Raw genomic sequence first — 24,309 nt, 5'->3', positions numbered from 1 at the left:
TTTGAGCCAGTGCACATTGGGATCCGTCTTATGTGCCGTTTACGAGACATCCAACAGTGTGTCAGTCGATAGGCAAACATACATGATCACCGCATTGAAAGAAAAAAAGGCAACAACAACAAATATGCCAAACTTTTTTTTTTAGCGCATTAAAGCAAGAGGATGAAAACACCAGCGGGTTTGGTGCCGTGGGTGAATAGGAGATTTTGTTTAGCTGCACAGGACGGCCTTCTGTTGACTTTCGAGGCTTCGTCATCCATTCTCTGCCGTCGGTGAAGCATCAGACCTGTTCCCCACCTGGCATCCTAGAGGTGCGTCACCACCAAGCACCACCACCACATCAAGCTTTTGAAGGGGACCCTAACTTTAGCATGGACTCATTCCTAACCCTTACTCACTTCACTCCAGCACAAACATGGGGGGCATTTCAGAGTGCAGTGGCATATATATCACAATGAGGCATATAAAACGAGGTAGTTTTATATTAGCCACTGAGGAATGGGGAGGGGGGGGGGGGGGAGATAGTTATGTAGCTAGAAATATCCCAGGATATAATTGGTCCAGTGGCAGAGGCCAAGTTATCCAGAGATCAAGTGTTCAAATTGTATCCATCCCAGTGGGGCAACAATTGGAGCGCCCAAGATGAGCTTCAAGTCCATATACCTTTTACGAGGCAATAAATAAACTGCGTTGGGATCCTGGGGTCTGGTTTAGGCTTCACTGTCGATTTGTCCACCTAGTGCCCCAACACAGCTGACTGTAGGGACACATATTCCATGGTAAAGAGGCATGAGACACTCTTGGAATAAGAGTAGGGTTGAGAGAGTATTCAACCTTACTGGCTTTTAATATCAAGTATGAGCAGCTCGACACGAAATGGCTCTCTTGTGGCAGCGAGGGCACTCTTTGCTTGGCAAGCACACAAGAAGATTGGGTTTTCCCTAGCTTGATGTCAGTTTCGGATTTTGTTCTACCGTTTGTTCTTTTTTCTCCCTTTGTCCCCATGCTACATGTCTGCTCTGCTGACCTACCATGATATCTAAAGATGGGGTCTTTGCAGAGGGTTAGATTACCGCTGTCAAGGCTGGTAATCTACCTGGAGAAGAAAAAACTACCCGGAAACAGGGTGTCAAAGAGCCAAGTTTTTCGTCCTAAACATGCTACTCATGTGTCTCCCAGACACGAACATTGTGTTTATTTCACTCCCGAGTCATATGAAAAAAAAAAGCATACACAGTGAGATCTGATACTACGGAGAACGCTTGAGGGTATAGTATATTTAATCTCTGTCACAATGGACAACAAAACACTCAGTCAGATTACCTTGGTAGAGAGAGAGAGGAAAAATGCACAGGCTGCAAATGGTGCATTAAACTAATAGGAACAGAATGAACATATGCACAAACTTTTTTTAATCACTACTCTCAAGCAATCATTCACTTTACACATAAACTAACACTCACACAGTTACTGCATGCATTAGAAGTGGTATTTGTCATGCAAACTGCAGCATATCTACAGGTAAAAGAATCTGTGATGATAGAACTTGCTATAACATCTACCTACACGTAGATGGCCTAGTAATGAACTCGTATCATCAAAGTTCATTTGATGCCATACATGTTCACTGAAATATATGCTTTTCATACGAGTGTTCTTATAGAAATAAATACCTTTGAACTTTTAACTATTACTGTTTTTTCAGTTTCTCCTCATAAACATATACCACTCTGATATGTCTGAATTCAGTTAAGACAAACTTGAATAGTACATATTTCACTTACACATAAAATTATTTTCTCTAAGGTTTTTTCTTTTTTTTTTTTTGGGGGGGGGGGCAACATAGAAGATTTTAGTGCAAACATACCCCATCTCAAGTTTACTAGAACTGCTAACAATGAAATACTGCAGGCACTTTGAAAAAAAATCTTTTTATTTCATTCTTTTGTTGTTGCTTAGGTGACATCTGCCTTTGAAATAAAACTCAAAACAATCATCAAATGGTATGAAAATATGCACTACTGTACTATACTTTTTTGACAGTCACTGCATGCTAAGAGCAATCATGCAAGAATTTCGCCACACTGCAAAAGGCTAGCCGTGTGAGGTAAGGATGTGATGCTGCAGTACAACAATTAAGGAAAGAGTTGCAGACTGGCTTAAAAAGCAAGCAAAGGTCAAACAAAAGGGGCTTGCTGGAAAAAAAAAAGGAAAAAAAGAAAAGTGAGCAGTAGTTCTATTTTGGATTAGGCGAGTGCATGCTTTTGTGTCCGTCGTGGTAGATTCTGTTCATTGTTATCGTAAGACAATTGTGACTCACGAGTGTAGGTTGTTTTCATATATTTGTCCAAATCAAAGAAGGGATTTACAGTCAGTCAGGCATGCATAAAAGCTGGCTTTAATAAACACAATCAGTAAAATCAGACAGATAGAATGGTAGCTGTTTCACGAGAGTCACACCTACATGGAAATGTTGTGGAGATTTTCCTTTGTTTGTTTTCACAGATCACTGACATTAGTTACGCCAACGTATTCACTTTTAAAGCAGACTTGATGATGTCATCAATATACACGTCTCCTTTCAATTTGTGCACAAATCTACACTACATAATTCTTATCTTGACATGAAAACAATAAGAATGAGATATATCCTTCCCATCAAATTCTTACAGTCTTGCACTAACTTATAGCAACAATGACCTCTAGGGGGAAAAGAGTTCGGTGAAAGCATGCAAAACTTTGGAATTCCATAACTTTCGTATTTTACGTTCAATTTCCATGAAACTCCATACCATTCTGTCGGTCTGATTTCACTCTGTTTAATATCTCAAACAACTTAAACATACAAGTACATATATGGAAGTACTGGAAGTAAGAAGTGGCTGGTTGATTCTCTTCATAACAAGAGAAATTCTGTAATACTTGGTGACTGCTTCTGATTGATACATGTACATATGTCGATTTGCCATATATGTGTAATCTCATGAATGATGAATGTACATAATCAACTTAAGTGGAAATATAAATGAGGATTAGGAGAAGAGAGATGATGTAGTAAAACAATGACAAGTGTCATGGGATGCAAATATAAAGAATACCTTCCTTTGCTTCTATGGTGGGGTATGAATACAGATACTGGTGCCTATATGGCAGTTTTGATTATAGTTCCAAAGTACAATATTGTCATGATTCTATTTATTTGACAAAGGAATTTAAGGAATGCTTATATATATATATATATATATATATATATATATATATATGTAAAGTAGCTATAATTACTAAAACGATGATGGCTCTCCATTAGGAGTGGGGGGGGGGGGGGAAGCTGTTACAGAGTTTGGACATAAATATTCACCCTATAGGAAATCTCCCACCATTAACCACAGGCATATTATTTCCCAAATTATCTCATTGCCCTTTTATATGGGGCAGTTCACTCCTGCATGGGGGCTAGCAGGAAACCCAAATTAGAATCAACAGGAAACTGGCCTGAATAGAACCAATGGCTCTCTGCGGTTTAAAATCCACACAGTTGACAATCATGAGCAACATTTTTTGTGTGTGTGTTCTTTTTTTACACTGATATCAAACTGGGACAAATTAAGTGATGACGTACTGTATTTGGAATTTGGAAGTTTTCTTGTAATACTAAATAACTTTGAACGAATAAGAGTTGAGCCCTAGGGCATGGGGTATGAGAAAGAAAGGAATACAGGGTGTGCTCTTTTAGGTTTTTTTTTTTTTTCTTTGAGTGCTATTCTATCAACAAAAACTTTTTTTTTCCACTCCAAAATAAACATTCCATCCTTACAGGACAAGAACACAGAGACAACGTTTTAATACAAGCATTGTATAGATCTGCATGTGCCTGTAAGCAGCCCAAATGCAAATCTACACTTATGTACATGTATCTGTCAGTGTATGCTTGTGTTTTAAGCTCATTTCTGAAAAGAATAACATTATTCATGGGTATTTAGCACTCTGACTATCCCATGCTTACAGCACTTAAGAAAAAAAAAATTGTCACATAAAACTTTGGAACATGCCTTTGGATATTGCAACTTTTGTTGTTGTTGTGGTGTCTGAATGGTAGTGTGTGGAGTGGTGTGGTACACCGTGTATGGTGAGGTGAGGTGTGGTGTGGTGTGGTGCGATGTTATATGGTTCGGTGTAGTGTGTATTTGTGTGCATCACTCACCATATGTGACCAGCCAACACAAAAGCCCAATTAAGTTTACAAACTATAGTTTTTCCGATTTTCTTATTTTTCAAATTCTCTGGAATGTACAATAAGTTAATCTTAATTGTCCTTTTCTATCTAATCAAACAAACAAACAAACACCTACTACACAGAATAGGAAGACAGTTCGCCATGACAGTTTTAGAGTAATGTAGTCAAGTGTACATGTACAGAAGATAAGGCATGGGCCAATTCAAACCACTGTGAACAGTTTAAATTTGAAACATTTCAAACTTTGAAATTCATCCAGGAAGTCCATAAAATACCTCATATTCTTCTTTTTTCTTTTTTGAACAAACCTCCAAATTTATTTTTCCCCATCAAGATCACCTTATCTAATACGAGTGTATTTTGCTTCTAAGCTTTAGGGCTTCTGACATTTTGAGAGTAATATGGCAACAGGTCACATATGTTCATAATGTGTATCATCTGAGCTGTGCAATGAACTACACCTACAGAGGGCGACAGAGCATGCAAAGGGCATTAAAGATGGCTTTTGCCTCCATGTTAGTCTGAAGGACATGCAACAAGTGCAGGCATTCTCTATTACAACCTCCATACTCCTCTAAATAACTTGATCAATGGCTCGCTATCTCACACCCATAAAAAGGATCAAATCTTCACAAAGCACAAAATTGGACTTAAAGAGCTACAAAAAATAGGAGAGCTTAAAGGTGGAATACAGCTTTAAATACATTACAACCATGATGCTACAAAACTGAAATAAGATCTCATTTACATTGGCTGCTTTCCAGTAAATCATTAGGCAGAATACAACACTCAATGCGAAAACTCCTAGACACAACACGTAAGCAAATTCAGATGACTGAAAGCCAAAACCAAAACCTTGATGAACTTTTTTTTCTTCCTTATTTTTTTTAAACCAAGGACAGAAAACGTTTGCCATGCCACACATATTGCTTCAAGAGGTCTCAATTTGCACAAATAATTCAACTTCATTATCTGAGAGCCTTTCCCAGCAAAAGGGAGAAGGGGGAAAATCAATATACACACACAAACACATATACACAAATACTCACAAAGACACACAACAGAATGTTAAAGTGACATTGACATGCTTAGTTAGAGAAATCATAACTTGTACAAGTCATTAGTGAGTACAAACGATACATGCCCAAAGGAACTTACTTGACCCCTAATTTTATGGCGACCCTGTTCCAGTGCCACTTGCCCAGCTCATAGCTGGTGGGATAGGAAGGGGAGGGGGAGGGGTGAGGGGCAGGGCTTAACAGGGGGTAGGGATGGATGGGGGGGGGGGGGGGCGAGTGAAAGCAGGGACGCGTGTGATGAGAGGGAGAATAGTAGAAGTGTATCAGTACAGAAAGAGGATAGTGAAAGATATGGTATGATGTGGGATTAATTTGTCAGGGAGTTGCAGAAGTAATGCAAGAGTTACAGGATTAGGGACAAGTAGAGTGGGAAGGGTGGGGGTGGGGGTGGGGTGGGGCAGGGGCAGGGGCAGGGGCAGGGGCAGGACAGGTATGGACAAACAAAAGAAAGGTTAGCTTACATAAGGATCAGTCACAATGTGCTGTTAGTTCAATGTTACCACTACGTTTGAGGTCAAGCTAGCTGCATCTGCTGTATGAGACTACAGTACAATGCTCTCTAACAAATTCGAATGCAACACATATTTCAGAATGAGAGAATACCATAAGCACATCCCAAATTCTCATTTGCTGGCCTAGCCAGTACATTCACATCACCACATTAAATGCTGGAAAATTGCAGAAATACTTTGCTCGTCAGAGTTACTGAACCCTAGGAGATGTGTTTAAACAAGTATTTTGGACATGTCTTGTGAATCGTCGCTGATCAGAATACAAACATAATGGTTTCAAGACACACTTTTCTGTAGTAATGTCTGTAAAGTATTTTTTTTTGTTGTTATGATCATAAGCCATTTTTTTTTTAAATCAAGGAAATGAAATAACTGATTCTGATGAGTCTACTGATTACACTTCACCATTTCAATTGGGGACTATCTTGTTGATATGAAAAAGCAGAGCAAGTTCAAACTTTCATATTTGGTATGATTCTAAAAAATGAACATTACCTTCTACAATATTTGGTCTGAAAAGAAAAAAAAAACCCACAAACAATCTTAGTGACATGTTATCCTTTTCACTATACACAATTAAAATCTTTCTCATTGTTTTTAAATCTGTTCTCATTAACATGACCAGATTACAAATTAAATATGCATTATGAACATAGTACTTCATTTTATTGGCACAGAGCCAAAAATGCCATTAGTATTTGTGGAATTTTGTATCTTAATAAAAAAAAAAAAGACATGTCATCAGACATATCTGAATAACTCATGTTAGATCTATTTCTCTAGTAACGTTGATTGCATTTCTTCTTATTTGTGTGGATCACTATTGCTGAGCCAGTGATGTGTTTGAGGGATAAGTTGTGGTTGTGATAACCACAAGGCAAAAGTAACCATATTCTGCCCCTTTTATTCTCTCAAAAAGTAATATATAACAGCATCATAATCCCATTGTACATGAAAAACTATAAATAGGCTTCTGACTAATGATATCTACAAATAGATCCCTCCTAGTATGACTTGGAAGGTAATGGGTTGGTACAAATTGTACTTGCTACATTCTATTTGGCTGCAATTTCCAGTTACAAAAAGAAAAGAAAAAAGGAACAACCTGCTGTCACATAAAATGCAATGATAGTATTTGCAAGTAAAATGACACTTTTTACCAGAATTTGTACATGAGATGGCACTTGGAAAGAATAGGGCAGAATGAACTATGTCACAATATACTAATTCACATTTTTTGGGTTACATTTATTGCAGTAAGAAGTCTTGCATACTGACTAATTCAGTCTTTCACATTTTGCCCATCGAAGATTCTACATAACATAGACTGGCTTCTGTGAAAATACATGTACTAGTACTCTTTAACTGCAAAGATGAATTTTCCTTGCCAGCATTTACCACAAATGAATGCATCTGGCAAGATCAAGCAAAGACATTTGGCAGAAAGACTTATAAAGAGAAAGTTCATCTATAAAACAAAATCTACTAGTATCTTTGAAAATCAAAAAGTAGGGGCATGAGCAATGACATAATTATATAGTTGTTGAAAGATGATTTTTTGAATGAAAAAAAGATGTACTTTCTGTACAATTTTGGCATCATTTTTTTCCCCTGAACTCTCTACCACTAACCGTGACACCCCATATCTGTACAACCATTGAAATCATTTAATAATCCCAAGAGGGAACAGACTTAATCTTACTCAGTCCAGTGAGATTCAAGTTAGACACTCCAAAAATAGTGACCCTCCCCCTCAATCTATTAAGAAAACCCACCATGTATGCAACTGGCAACTGAGAAGATGATTCAAAAGAAGATGATTCAAATTTTGCCTAAATTTATCTCCTGGTCTAGCGCAAAGTAATATTTGTAACTGAATTTCCTATTTCCCCCAACAGCATTAAATATCTTCCAATAGAGGAGGATATTAACTTCTCCAGTAAAATCACAAGAGCAAGAGCAAGAGAATTTGAGGATTCCACCTTTAAGAGGCTTCATCACAAATTTGGCAGCAAGTAATCATGCCGATCATGTTACATGGCACAAAAGTTGATCTTCGGACGAGAGTCAGTCAATGAGGAAATGACTATTAACTTGGAAATCACGAGGGGAAATTGTTGGCACATTTGAGACATATTCAGTATACTTAAAATGCAAGCCAAGCCTTTGGGAGTCAGATACACACTGTACGTGTACAATGTATGTCATACATTCAATCTAAAGATACGGCACATCTGATCTATGAATAAAAGAAGTGAATAGATTGATCATGGAGATAGGAAATCTTGCATTTCTTTTTTGCTACTTTTTTATCTATTTTTTCTTATTGTTGTCTTTCTTGATGCTTACAATACAATATGACACGTGAACATTTTTATTCTATCTATCTTCCTATCTATATCTCTGTCTATTCGTATCTATATATCTATCGATCTATCTATGCTATGCTATCTATCTTTCTATCTATTTATCTATCTATCAACCTATCTATATTTTTTTCCCAGTTGAGTCTGTCAGCTGTCTATATGAATATATGATATATGTACAACTATGTCTGCATGCACATACATATTTACTTGAAAATATATGTACAGCATGTATGTATGTGCTCACAAGGAACATATTATGATTTAAAAGAAATGTCATTACCAGTTAGCATTACCTAGTGTGTTAGCTGTTAGACAAAAAGTTCTATGTCTTTCAACTAAATATCAGTCACAAGAAATATTATAAACTGGAAGACGAAATTGGAGAAAAAAGCTGGAAGACGAAATTGGAGAAAAAAACACTATGACGGTAAAGAAAGTTAGAAGCCGACACTTTATAAGTTACAGATTGGACGTGTATTTAGGAAAGTCAAAGATTTGAAAAATATTTCAATTCAACTGAATGAGGGCAGAATGGTTTGTGCAGAAGAGCAACACCCAATCAGACAGAAAGATGGACTGCAGTCAGTTATCAAAAAAGATGGGAAAAGTCTTACAAATGCATATTATGTATGTCTACGTAAGAAAGAAGGAAGGAAAAAAAAGGCCTGTGCCTTTCAAAGGATAACTGTACCTCACTTCACAGCACCACTGTAATGGTCTACACTCAAGCGAGACTGGTGCATTACACTGCACTCGTTTCATTCACCTCAACACTGAAATCACCTCACATGTTCCTTTAACCTTTTCAGGGCCAAAGGCATGACTCGTGTCCCTTCATTACAGTGATGTTATAAACTGTCAGTGGTGATTAAAGGGTTATCTACAGGTGATGTCTTACCTGGCAGTGGATATCAGAGGTGGCCTCACATCTGGAGTGCTGCCCTGCTGCTGACCATAGGACATCTGCAGCAACAACAACAAAAAATACACGACCAAAACAAAATAGATTTGAGAACAGCAAAAGGAGGCAACATACTGAGGTCAAGGGTGACATGAATATTCATCATCCCACTGCTCCCTTTTAATCACAACATGTACTATTGCAACTTTGACATTTCCAGTTTCATTAATGTACAGGCTGATAAAATTTGGACTGTCACTGTTCATTTGGAGAGTGTAATGAGATATCTATCTGCTTCTATCGCTGAAGATGTTTGCAGACAAACCAAACACAGGCGGATAAAAACAAATACACATCCAGCGCTGTAGTACGTGAAACAATATCTACCTCCAGTCCTGGCTAAGTCTATAGATGCTGCAAAATTCTCTCATACATTATCAGAAAACCAGGGTTTGGATCATTACAGTTTCTGGTGTATGAATTGCACACTTTTATTGACGGGGAGGCAGGGGATGTAGATTAAAATTCCCAAAGATAGTTTAAATCAAAACCACAGATTAGATATAATCCATGGTCTCAAACAAGCACAAAATATGCGTAGGCCCTACCTCATCCATATGTGTGTCAGCGAGTGTTCACTGTCGGATTACCATTGGCATATGCCATGTATCACACACATGTACAAGTACAGACATACATGTACATTTACATTTGCAAAGTCTACGAACTAGATTCAAACCACCTCCATGAATTCTGGCCAATGTGTCTGGGAGATTGCGTATGTGTAAAATACACAAGAAGAAGACATCATATTTGTAAGGTACTGCGTACTGCAAAAGTGGATATTTTCGCACGACTAATTTTTCGCGCTTGGCCGGGTCAGAAGAGTTTCGCGTGTTTTTGATTTCGAGGAATCAAGACAGCACTCACAGGAACGTATGGCAAGCAAAAATATTCGCGTGCTTTTATTTTCGCGAAATGCGCGAAAATTTCAACACCGCGAAAATTTCCACTTTTACAGTACTTGTGTGCATGAATTTGGAGAGGGACAGTTAACTCATCAGTCAACACCAAGCTCTCCGTTTCTACAGCATCCAAATTGACGACCTCTTTTGTTGTTGTTGTTGTTCTTTATGCATTTTAAAACAAATTTGTTTCCCCATAGCATCCCTGAAGCTACTACTCCGTATGAGAATGATACCAAAGGGTTCCGAGCACAGCAAACATCCCGTCAGTGTGCACAGTGAACAACTGGGGAGGTGGAGGTTGTATGTAATGGGTGGGGCAGATCAAGGGGACTTGTCTCACCTGCTGGAATGGCCTGGAAGTAGCAACGATGGTGTTGGGTCTTGTCTTCTCTCGCAGTGACTGAGAGTGCCCCACTACGAAGAAAGGGGGAAAAATTCACAACAAGAGGGAGGGAGATCGATTAATTTACATATACCATTAAGTTAATAACCACTCATACATTGAACATATGAATGCATAAACTGTACCAGGGACATTCAAAATGCTATGCACTCTTTAATAATTAAACAACGTCAGACTCAACATCAGACAACATCAGAAGTAAACATTAAAAGTAAAACAAATCAAAGCAAAACAAACCAAACCATTACAATCGGGTACAGGGTTGCACACTTCATTGATGTATGCAAACATTTCAAAGAGAATAGGAGACTACACAGATTTGATTAAGTGGGCAGGATGTATAATGTACTAAAGGAGAAGGCTACAGTGATTTACATGAGCAGTGTGATGTATATCAGTTGTTCTTGAGCGCTCAATTATTCACGTCAGTGCAATCTGCTTATTTTGCATCAACTGGGAGTTTACATCTGTTTGTCTGATAGATCGAAAGCCACCACACTATGCTGTTTTCATTTTGACTCCACATTACTATCAATTGCTCCTTTTGATGGGAACACCGACTATTCCTTCATGCATTCAGGAAAATGTGCACAGAGGACAAGTGTTGTATACATAAAAGTGCACTGTGCCAAGTGATGTCACATTCATGTTGGTGAAAACTGCTGCACTGGTCATATCCCTGGGATGAAGATTTGAGGTTATAAGGAGTCACAGCATTTGCTATGGGTTTGGGTGGAGCTTCGGCTGGGTGTGAGGCCTAACGTTAGGGATCGCCTCTGATACGACTCCTGCAGTAAAGCATGCTGTAAAACACCTTTGGGGTAGTTTGTCTCATGAATGCAGTTCCTCACAGGAATAGACTAAAAATCTGTCTGTACCATGTGACCATGATGAGATCACTCTGGACACATTCTGCATTTGCATTGAAAATAAAAGTTTGTCAAACATTTTTACATATAAGCACGGATATTGTATCAAACATAATTATTCTCTATTACAGATATTCACTCACCAATACAAAAAATGCAGAATTAGACTTTCGGTTAATTTACATACAGAACAAATGAAGAGTACCAATTTTGATACAATATGACAAAAATACTATATAAGATTAGGCTCACACTGTATAACTCTCTTTGCTTTCTGACAATTAAATATATTGATGCAACTGATTCTTATTAGAATCCACAGACTGCATTGGGGGCGCCATTCTACTTGTACTACAAGGTCTTGTATAAATATCGTATTTTGCAATACCAGACTATGAAAACAATGTTTGCTGTCTTTAATGTGGTAGTCATGGTAATGGGTTTCACAATGCACGTGTCTTCTTTACAGGTGATGTATAAAACGCATTCAACACAGTGTAAATGGCTATTAGGAGTAATGACAAAATACAAATAGTTTTTATAACAGCTTCATCCAAGAAATGTCATCACCAATTGAAATGAAAAAGGGAAATCAAGGTCTGTTTCTATGGGATCTGATAGACACCTACATGTAGTAAGGAACTTCCATAAACAAACCACAATAAAAAGATATCAAGAATATTTCACTCAGGGTTGGTGGCTCTAATGATATGCCTGAAAATTAGAAATACATATGACGTATTTTGCGCCATTTCTGCATAAACTTTAGTTGAATGAGGGCAAGTTTACAAAGGACAGGGATGACTGGAAGATGCAAAGAAATGAAGAAATGAGCTCCTGCCTTCTTGGCAATGCCCACAAGGTCTAAACATCCGTAAAGAATCACATTCTGAGTGAAAGTGGTCCACGAGCAGCGAGTGTTCTCCATTCACGGGATGCTCCATACTGGAGAGGGAATCCATTATATGCACAAATGAAATTTCAAAGTAATCCACTTTGCGCCATCAGTTTGTGCATGAGCAGTTCGTCAGAGGTCAGCTGCACCCAAAAGTGTAGTGTTAATTCCAGAATAGAAATCCAACATGGTATATATGTATATGTAATGAAACTTCTCTCGAGCACGTTCCGATGACTTGGATGTGTCCTCGTGTGAGAAGTTGGCGGTCACTACAGTATTCTAAAATGGGTCATCACTGTTCTACATACCTTGTTCTTGTACTTGAAAGCCAAGTTTCATATCTCTAATCTCACTTCCATCAATACATGCTTTTAATACTCTCAGTACTGTATGTCTGTGTGTGTGAGTGTATATACATTGTATGTGTGTGTGTGTGTGTAGGGGTGTGTCCGTGTCAAATGACAATGTCAACATAATAACCAAGAAGTGAAGATACACTTACATCCGCTATTTGCTTTAACCTTCTCTCGCATGCCAGCCCCGCTTGTCCTCGACAACTAGAATGGGATGAGAGAGAGAAAGAGAAGAAAATAAAATCATCAATATGATTTTGACATACACAAATACATTATCAAATTGAGACTTCATAAGATTCATCACCTGCCAACAATGACAAAGACTCTCTGTAATGGGAACTGTGTGAGTATATATCTCACACTATCTGCAATCTGCATAGCTCTTAAAGAAAATTATCCCAAATGCTACAATAAGAGCCCAACAGGTAAAGATACAATATGATAAAGTTGACACAATATTCAAAGGGATTCCTTTTTTTTTCCTACGTGAATCTTGGTAGAATACATAGTAAATACTGATGTAGTTTAACTTGAGATGAAAAGACAATTCATTAGTAAATATCGATGTAGTATGTAGTTTAACTTGGGATGAAAAGACAATTCATTGCAAAAATACATTGATAACAGAGAGAATGTGTTAAAATGAATGGAAAACAATAACAGCAACTTCAGCCTACAGGCATAGCGTTCTTCCACACATGCAAAGACTGAAAACACACAACGATCAAGAGATACCATACAATGTCATCATCTAGTCTCGTGACCCAATGACAACTATCACTTCTGTTTCATAATCATGAGACCAGATACATACTGACAGTCCTATGGTGATATGTCACAATCAGGCATATCAGCAGTCAAAAGGGTACTTGTAACATTCACTGCTAATCACAATAAAGAACTAGTCACCACCACCTCTGCAAACCTCTTCAAGCAGGAGGTACAGAGCATCCTGCATCATTTAAAAATAAGAGCTTTGTTTTTAGCTACACATAGTACGATGCAGAAATGTTTTTAAAAGTCAGTGTACATACACCACACCAGACCTGCCAAAAAGATTATATACACCTGATGGTCGACTGTATTTCCAAGAAGAAGAAGAAGAAGAAGAAGAAGAAGAAGAAGAAGAAGAAGAAGAAGAAGAAGAAGAAGAAGAAGAAGAAGAAGAAGAAGAAGAAGAAGAAGAAGAAGAAGAAGAAAGAAGAAGAAGGAGGAGGAGGAGGAGGAGGAGGAGGAGGAGGAGGAGGGGGAGGAGGAGGGGGAGGAGGAGGAGGAGGAGGAGGAGGAGGAGGAGGAGGGGGAGGGGGAGGGGGAGGAGGAGGGGGAGGAGGAGGGGGAGGAGGAGGGGGAGGAGGAGGAGGAGGAGGAGGAGGGGGAGGAGGAGGGGGAGGGGGAGGGGAGGAGGAGGAGGAGGAGGAGGAGGAGGAGAATGAAACAAACAGACAATTTCAAATTAACTTTTGTTTCCAAGTTTAAATCCATCATCTTCTGTCACTTTTGCCTCTGGTATCATCTGCTTAATGTGACACTGGAAGACGCAATGTTAAAGGGATGACATAGTTTTGGTTGAGATGGCGATTCGGGTTTTAACTTTTGTGAGATAATTACTAGAAACCACCTATATGAAATATCAAAGAGCACACACTTTTGAGAGGAATTCAAAGTTTATTTGATTAAAATCAATTTTGGAATGGGTGAGATATCCAAAAACAAAACGGTCCTTACAAAAGGTGGATCCCACCTTTTATTACAACTACTTTGTTTTACTTTGTTTGGTGATGTCTCAGTCATTTCAAAACCAATTTTCAGCAAGTAAACTTTCCATTCCAATTAGAATTGATGCTCTTTAATACTTCATATAAAGTGGTTTCTCATCATCTCACAAAAAGTTAAAATCTGACTCCCCATCTCAACGGAAACTATACCATCTCTTTATATAAGCTCTGATAGGAGCACAGCCCTCCATCATCCAATCACTCATCAGTGCCTCATCCATGAATAGATGGGACATTTTCCATTTCTGGCAAATGGTCCGCAAATCAGAAAACAAAACGAAACACAGCCACACACTGGATCCTCTCATCAACGAAGCTTCTTTGCCTCATCAAAATATAGGACCTTTCACAATTTCCAGGTGACTGGTCAAAAGATGTATAATTCAGCACAGCAGTTCTTTCACATGATGAGAAGTTTTCCAAAGTATCATGAAGCATACAACTGAATGTCACATGGAGATTTCACAAAGACAAAAGACCAAGCCTGAGAGTAGGTGTACAAACAGTATCCTGAATGATTCATTGTGAATAGAATATGCAAGTCCCCTATTGTTGTGGTTTTAATTAAAAAAAAGAAAGCAAGGGAACACAGTATATAAAAAATCCCTGAAATTCTAATACTGCTCAAATCCTGACATGTCAATTGATATTAACTTTTCTTTATTTAATGGAAAATGCTTCACATCACTCGTTTCAAGCGGATTTAGTTCATCAGCAAATTTCAAATGTATACAAGCCTTACTTCCATATGAATGTTGTATGATATCATTCTTGAGTTGTTGTTTCTCTATTAGCAAATGTGTAAAAAAAAAAAATCCTTTAACATGGACAATTCATCCTGTCACTTTCCGTAGTCTGTTAATAATAAACTATTCAACTTCAGGCAGTTGGTTTTCCTTAAACTGTCATTATATTTGTAGGTCGTAATATCCACAAAACAAGTATTAGTGAAATGTTTTTAGCACATGAAAAATAATCGCAAAGTGACATAACGACAGCACAAATCCCCTGAAGCTGCATAAGAAAGATTTGGACAATAATACCACCATTCAAAGGGTTGTTTCTTGCCAAGATTTCTCTTCTAAGAATGTTCTGCAACTCAACAAGAGCTAAGCTCAACAGCCAAACTCTACAGAATGAATTCTTTCCCAATAAACAATGTACAGACACATAGGCAAGTATTTTTTATGGTATCAGTGTAGAAGTTTGTACTGTTCCTCAGCACTTGAAAAAGAAGAGACCATTTCATGCAACAACATATACCCAACTACCATCCAATTGCATGGTTACGATATACAACTTTGTACCACAATCAGTTTCTCAAGTCCCTCTGTGAAAAAAAAACCTTAAAAATCTAATTACCATACAGAAATAGTTCAATTTGTGTCCAATATCCTCTTCCTGCACAGACAGTGACAAAAACCATTTGCAATTAAGGAAGAATTAGCACGTTCAGAATGGGCACTTGCAAAAAAATTCCACTGACATAGCATCCGTTTATGAGCTAAAATCCAGATTATACAGCGAGCGTGTTTTCACGCCTGACGTCTTTACGGTGAACTTCCTCTGCAGAGCCGGCGAAGGACTCGCGTTGCGCAAAAATTAGCTCCGAGTGTCGTTTACATTTCACTCACCTCTCTGCCGGGAAACGAGGATGTTTCAAATAACCGAGCTGTCAGCTGCGATTTCACCGGCAGGGTCCTTGAAGTGCGAACTGAATGATTTCACGGAACAGTGCAATGCAACTGACTGAGCTTGCAGCGGGCTTAAAGTCGGTGTTCCTTTACATAAGGTTTTAAGGGAAAACTACTCTCCAGTTCAAGTTCATTTTAACCCATTGAGCATCGGACTGATTTTGCTACAACACGCATTTCCCATAGACACCTGCCAAGTATACTCGGGACTCATCCTCCACGGGTTTTAAACAGATTTAAGGGTTGAGTCACACAAACAGAACTGTTTAAAGTAGTTTTCAGTATAAAGGGCAAAATCAAACGAATTGAACTGTGAAAGCTTCATTAAAATCACATCCAAATTTTTTAACTACTTGGTTTCATCTGATCTTGATAAAGTTCAGATATAAATTTTAAAGCTGTACTACATGTATGTATGAGTTATCTAAATTGATGAAGCTATAAGCAGTTATGAGCTGACTTTCTATGTAACTCTTCAGTTTGTTCCTCAAACTTTGCCAAGCCATACCTTCACAATATATGCAATACATATAATGTTTACTTATTCACATATATAATTTGTACATACAATATGTATGTAATATATACAATTCATGTCCAAGACTGCGCAAATATACATCAGAATGATCATAGCCAATTGGTAAATCTGCCTAGCTGATGTCTTTTAGGCTATATGAAATACTAGCTACACAGAGGTTCCAGGTTTAACTCATATTTGAGGCATAATGATAGACATATCACTGTACTACAAATTTGTATGCTACAACCCACATGTATATACAAGTGTACTATAGTGTGGCTAATTTCTTTGCGAATCGGGACTTTCTGACAATTTTGCAAACTGTGGTCAAATTTGCAACCATGGAGTACTGACCGCACTCTATCATCATGCACCTTGTTCAAGTATACTGTGTATTGCGTACCAATTTATGTAATGGTGTGCATCCCATTCATGTTGGGATAAGAGTTAACATTTCCACATGTTCTTAAATTTATGAATAGCACCCCACTAGCGAAATTCACAAAAATAAAAACCCAGTGAAATATATGACGTAATGTACAACACCTGTATCTCCACCTTTGAATCGCATGCAGTGGATTGAGAAGTGTGTACTTGGAAAAAAAAAAGAAGAAGTAAGAGTATATTTCTTCAAATAAAACAAATAAAGTCTATATCTACTATAGCAGCCTTTTCAAAAACAATGTGACTGGTATTATGTGGTAATACTAAAGAGAACAAATACACCATTTCTGCAATGTATTATACTAAATCTTTATGGATATTTCTTTTCCTCCAGCTAGTAATGAACCACTGCATTCACCTCTTCCCTCCCATTATTAAGTTCCTTGGGCAGGAATTCACTAAGTTGTTGCTACTAGTAGGTAGGGCAAGCCTCCGGCAAGCTCCTTACACAGGAATTCACTTAGTTGTTGCTAGGCGGGGCAAGCCTAGAGCAAACTTTGTGGTTGCTATTGGCAACTTTAGTGAACAAAGCATGCATAGCAATTGAACACATTACCATAATGGTTTATTGTATACTTGCATTTCACTTCCATTATTCTTTCATGCATGATATGCATTGTACAACATAAATAACACTTAGTCAGTAAGTCAGTACCCTTTCATGGTGGTAAATGTACGTTCACATGCCAAATTTTGTGGAAATATTTTTCCTTTCAGAAACTACGGTTGTTTTAAGCAGTATCTATAAATTCACTGAACAGGACAGCAGCAACAAATTAGGGCTAGCCACTAATCATTGATGCCAATTATCTTGATATAAGAATTTCAAGCTTACAGTTTTCCGGCGCAAGAATTCCTGGTGCATTTCTGTAACTCGTGTCCTCCCCATCGGGTGACTGACATGGTGGACAAACTCCCAGAAGAGGTACGACAACGGCCGAGAGTGACGGGTGTGTGCGGCAGCACGAAAAAACGAACTTGAATGACCACATCAACCAGCGTCACATGGCTACGTGCCCCCGACCTTTTCTCTTAATCCCCGACAAACGCAAGCAATGAATGTGAGAAACCGCAGGGTTTCTTCATTCGACACACTGCCTCGTCGGTAAGCTGGTTATTTAGCATTCCATGCTACCCCTCAAAGCTCCCTTAACCCCCCCCCCCCCCCCCACCTCTGAAGTTGTCCAGAAACGTATCTGATAACAGGCACCATGGAGAGGTGTGACGTCAGGAATGCAACCTGGACTGCAAGCCAACGCATGCAAGCTTCTCCATTATGCATACATACTGTATATAGAACTTTCAACTTGCACATATATCTGTTGCTCTCTTCCCTCTCACTCTCATCTTTTCTCTCTGGTTACATTATTCTAAAAACTACAAAAACCAGAAATTATCCTTATTTTCTTTTAAAACTTTATGAACACTATTTGCACTCTGTTAGGGTGAAGTTAAGAATCTGACCCCCCCCCCCCAAAAAAAAAAAATAAATAAAATCCTAGTTACGGGCCTGTGTATGTTCATGTTATCAGGGGTTATGAAGTGAAAAAAAAAAATCAAATCATAGATCTTTCCCCCCCAAAAAAAAAATTAATGATGAGCACCTTCTCCACTGCTGCACAGCTAGAAAGGCAAACTGCTTTTCAAATTCAAAAGCACATAACAACTTTACACAATAAGGCCATTTGTATGTGTGTGTGTGTGTGTGTGTGTGTGTGTTTGTTTTGCAGTGACATTAACAACTAATCTTGTGAACATTGACAAGAGGTACAGTGTATGAGTAGGATTTCATTTGCTCAATGCTATTGGAATAATCTAACTTATCAACACATGATTCTAATAGTTTGTTTAAAAACATTGTACTTCATAATCTGAAAGCTTGTAAAGACCTTGTTGATGATAGTGGTAACTCACACATGCAAACTGAATTTCCGGTATTTGAATGCATTGGGAAGGAACACATTACTCTCGAGAAATATGCATATCAATTTGAATACATGAATCTGGCCTATTGGTGGCAGTATGCTGTAATGAATAAATGAACAAGTAACATTTGGGTATTCATTGCAACATGTTAGCGCTCCTTTTCCCTATGTGCTCATGTCAGTTGTTACTACTAACAGATTGTGAAAAAAAAAAAATCAATATGTGGGCACTGCAAGTCCAAAAGAGATTATGTAAGATTACATAACATCAACATAGTATTTGCAAGCAGGCCCTCCCTCCCTCCCAGTAATGTAGCACATATACACTGTATTTGTTGCGCATCAGGTAGCCATCTTTGAAGTTTATACATTAAAAGTTTTCTTTTGAATGACCCCCCCCCCCTTGCACTCTACAGCATTGACTTCAAGTCATTATATGAAATCATGTAAATTTGCCATGTACCAGATTTGGAGTTCTCTAAGTCTACTCATCCCCCTCCCCAAATTGCACTCTATTGTATTTCCTCAACATTGTGCCTTTGGCCCATCATATTGCTAGTTTTGTTTTCCTTTAAATCGCATTTTGCATCCTGCTTTAGAATGTCTGTCTCTCCATCAAACCACACCATCTCATACACCCCAGACATCATCATTATCAGATGAATGACATTCCAGAATTGCATTTCTCAAAATAAATCAACAATTCTTTTGGTCTGTTGCACAGAGATGTACGGTTTTGAAAAAATCAAACTTGCTGGAGGCATTGGGTCTCATGAACGTTGGGGTTCTTCTACAACAGTGTAAGTATCAGGTAAGGCAAGTCTAATTTCTGCCACCTGAAAACCATCACCTAAATCATACAAACGAACATTTGGACATTTGTCCTTTTTTCATTAAAATGTTGCATTTCTCCACATTGTACATAACTGGGCTTTTATGGTGGAAGTGAAGAGATAATGCACAGAAATAATGATGGAAATTCTCTTTTAATGGTCCACTCATGAACATTTCCAAAAAAATATAAAGCAAGAACGAATATATTGGGCAGTGCTGTCCCTTATTCATCTGTCAATTCTAAACATTTTTCAACTCCAATACATTGCAAATATATTTATTCTACTTAGCTCCATCTTTAGATGAAAAAGAAGAAGTCATTGTATCATTTCAACAAGAATACATTAGGTATCTGAACAGCATGTTCATGAAAAATAACATGTAGCTAAAATTTCTGTATGTTAGCAGTGAAAAATGCTTTGTACATAGAGAAAATAAAGAAAAGTAATACTTTAGAGCTTTTTAATTTTGGGGGATATTTCTTAGTCATCTTCATGATAGTTCTTCGGGGGGGGGGGGGGGGGGGGGCGGAGAACCCTTCTATCAAATTTCTTGACTTCCTGTTACATTCTGACTCGTAGAGAATGCAGCATGTTTTCCTTATGAGTCATCTATTGGAATAATTCAGCACCTTGATTTCTCTTAATAAAGCCCCTGGAAGATTACTAACAAATTTAGAGGGGCTTTCACCTTTGAGGCACATACAGTGTATGAGACATTTTGGGAAATTACTTTCCATGTAATGCCTTCTATTTAAGGCTTCCCTGAATAAAGATAAAGTTTCTCAAATTTCTACTTTACTGGGGAAGCATCATTAAATTTCTGAGTGACTGCTCAAGTATTCTCACATTCTATTTCATTTTCATTCCAATGACCTTTAAATACTTCTCACATGATAATACATAATTCAAATAACATAATGATTTTTTCCTTTAAAGGTTTAAAGTCATGTCAGCAACGGGTCACTTGTATGTCAGGCATATCTACAGAGACTCGACTGTACATGTGATATCCTCATACTTAAGTTACTTGACTTGGCATACTTTGAATGAGCTTTACTCAAATGTAGGACACCTGATTGTTAACAGTTACACCCCTTTTAAATCAGCTAGTCCCCCCTCCTATATTCCATAATTCATAACAGCACGGTGCATTGGCTAACACATACTACCAAAACTTGACTAATCGGGAAAAATCGGGGGTCATAATTGACTAGCTTCCGCCCCTTAAATGACTTCCTAATCAATCAGGAAGCGAACTGATTTCTGCAACGTCATGAGCACCATACATAGCATGAACCTGAAATACCCTGTACTGATTTCTGGGTACTTTGTCTGATTTGATCGCCTTCACTTTGAAAGTCTGTCTGAACAAATCATCAAAAATATGAATCAGATCAACATCATGCATTCCCAATCATGTTGCATACATCACTGAAACACACTACGCAAGTGAAAAGAAAGTGCAAACTGTAGAACAAGCAAATATGAAAATTAATCTACTAATATTTGAATAAATGTGTTAAGTAACAGTCCTTGATTTCTTCAAAAGGGGATGCATTTTATAATCCCAATGATTTAGTCAGGACACCTCTCGAGATGTCCCAACATTACTCCACTGTTTACAAAGTGCAGGAATCTAAATACCACAATGATCACCTTTCCTCAAATTTAGTTGAAGTGTGTTCACTGATTTCAGGCATGTGCTGTGCTGACAGTGAAATGGTCAATCCTTAACCCAATCAAAATCAATTCATTCAATGTTACAACATACAATATACATGTGCCACATTCCTCGGTATTGTCACTCACAACTCATAGCATACACTAACTTGAACTAAGAGGCTGCCCGGTGGCCTAATACTGTAAAAAAAAAAAAAAAAAAAAAAAAAAAAAAAAAAAATATATATATATATATATATATATATATATATATATACACACACACCGTATACATATATACTCTGCTTATAATATTAGTTTTGCCATTATTTCTTTGAATATGTTTATATATACACTGTGTGTACCCAGTATATCTTTCCTTTATATCAAGGAAAGAAATGGTTACATTTCAGGACAGGTTATGCTTTCTATCGTGTATTGGTTGTTTTTACTACTTCCTAAAGACACAAAATATATATTCTAAACAAAAACAAATTTAAAAGAGATTGATGAATTAAGATAGAAGTTGAATAAGGGCATGAATGTGCCTACGTCTTTCAGAGAAAAACTGTTTTAACCACGCATATTCGAGCTGAAGTTGCTCCACTTACTGATTTGGAACCCATTCTGTAATTGTGATGCCTTTGGAAGCCATTGCTGGGCTTTCCTTCCATGGTTTGCCTTTAGAGCCACAGCCGACTGGCTCTCTACCCATCCATTGCAGAAAGTCGCTAATAGGCGCTGGCATCCAATTGTGGACCTACGGAGCGCCCACCGTACAAGGAGCGAGGAGGCCGCGGACGAGCACAAAAGATGGTCCAGTGAAGAGAATCAATGGTATCAATTTCATTCTCCCCTGATGGCGACTAGAATTCCATGGTATATCATGCACCCACAAAACTTTCAAGTCCTTCCTTTACGCACTTTGGATGTATCTGCATCATCACCCATGCCGCCAAATATAAAATCCATAGATATGATCCCACTTGATGTACGTCTTGAATGTATCCATGAGGTCGCGTATCATGATCTCTTATAGAAAGGGGACCATCGACCAATGCTCGTGCTATGGTCCACTTGAAAACTTTTGTTGTCTCGATGCGAGTGCAAGTTTTTTCCCCGTCTCGCACATTCAAACAGAGTTGGCCGAAAGGTACAGGTTGAAAGGGAGAGACGTCCAGGCCTGGCTAGAAACATTGATTAGTAACTGCCACATCGCTCCTCTCGCTTGTAGTCCGTGTCATTCAATTGGGCCACCTTTTAATCTCCTCTATTGATCCCCTCTGCACCCTAATCCATTTCTTTTCACGCTGCCGTCATTGTGAAGGTAGGGACGCTGCGTCTTGAAAGCCAGTGTGTACACTCGGGAGTGAAAATATGTATGTGGGCAAGTGTGGGTGTGGGTTTGTGTGTGCGTTTGTGGGGGGGGGGGGTGTTGTTACTGTGGTGGGTGATCATTTGTTTGCACACAGCAGTTATGTCGCGAGACACACCAAAAAGAAAGAAGGGGAAAAAAAAAGTGGTACGCTGATTGGTGCCACAATCTGATGGTAAAAATCTTAAAGTGCTGCCCACACAGGGCTTCCTATACTAGATCACTAAAGACATGGAATGCACACATTCCGGAACCCTCCGTTCCAAACGACTAAACAACCTACTGGTATTCGCTCTTGTTGACGCAAGGCAAATACTTGCTCATAAATTACCAAGACAATTATCTCATCTACTTGATTACATTCGGGCTTCTGTCCATTTCCAAGTGATATGAGCATCTCATCACAGCTACTGTAAAGGACATTGGATCTCCATGATGTCAAGGACTCTAGAATGTACACAACCACAAAGAATCTACTTACACTGTATGACTGTTACATCAAATGCAAGTGATACCCTTTACCTATGGCTGCTGCAGCACTCATCAATGTGAAACATAAGCCACATACAGACCAAATGTCGGATAATTTGAAGGCCCATAGAGACGACTGTTCCTTTACAAGAAAATAAATTAACTCTGTCTCTTTTCCAGGAGGAGGAACACAAAAGAAGAGAACTGCTTGGCCCTATTTTATCAAAAGATAAAATCGATTTTAAATTTCCTTACCACACAGGCTGCCACAGACTTTAATACAGTTGAAATCAACTTTATAATCAATTTTAACTCTTCATAAAACAGGGCCCTGGTGCCACAATCATGATCATCACTTTAATTCTATAAGATTTATTACTGTGACTGATCATGAGTATCACAAATGATACTAACTAAAACATCATCAACCCAGGGTGACTAGAATTACCTCAAATCTTCTGCCAAAGATCATACTGAAACGTTAATGGCCTACTCATATTGTTATGGCAAAACCCGACATCTCTGTGCTATTAACGAAGGAATCAGGAAATTTGGTATGAAATGCATGCTCAAACATATCTTTAAATCAAAAATTCATCAACACACGCTGCTATTTGATTTTCACCGACTGGGTAAAATTTCTAAATTTGATGTAATTTGTCATCTACACATTGAAGATAAAAAAAAACACAAAACAACACTCTAAAAAAAGCAACAGAAAAGGGCCAAAGTCAATCACGAATGGAATATTAGAAATATTATCACTTCTAATTATAGCTAATCAATTAGCATGAGGCCTTTCAGTCATTGAAATAGTAGATTGGTACATAAACTGTTGAAGGTGTACAGTACATACAAAAATAAGAGATATATCACAAAGTAAGAGTAATACATGGAAACAGACAGAGCAGTTAAGATTTGAGTAAAACTGGGTACACCATGGTAGATGAGCAGGACAGCCTAAGTAAGAGTCTGCTAAATTTATCTTTTTGAATGAGTTTCTACTATTATCTCACTGAAT

The 24,309-nt window shown here is 38.1% G+C and overlaps 1 protein-coding gene across 1 annotated transcript in view; it reads right to left on the bottom strand.

Annotated features, from left to right (window-relative positions):
* The window catches only part of LOC139732343 (uncharacterized), a gene marked incomplete at its 5' end in the record, with an annotated part of 84,632 nt that overhangs the window by 27,121 nt on the left and 33,202 nt on the right, over window positions 1–24,309 (bottom strand). The window contains 4 exons of the mRNA XM_071643214.1: window positions 5,393–5,446; window positions 9,093–9,157; window positions 10,404–10,477; window positions 12,736–12,790. Of these exons, the coding sequence (XP_071499315.1) occupies window positions 5,393–5,446; window positions 9,093–9,157; window positions 10,404–10,477; window positions 12,736–12,790 (248 nt within the window). The remainder of the gene's footprint in view (window positions 1–5,392; window positions 5,447–9,092; window positions 9,158–10,403; window positions 10,478–12,735; window positions 12,791–24,309) is intronic.

This window comes from Diadema antillarum, unplaced genomic scaffold (genome assembly GCF_040938485.1).
Source record: "Diadema antillarum isolate AM-2024a unplaced genomic scaffold, OU_Dant_1.0 seq00000413_RagTag, whole genome shotgun sequence".
Lineage (NCBI taxonomy): Eukaryota > Metazoa > Echinodermata > Echinoidea > Diadematoida > Diadematidae > Diadema > Diadema antillarum.
Note: the sequence above shows the minus strand (reverse complement) of the source record. Positions and strands in the feature narration are given on the sequence as shown.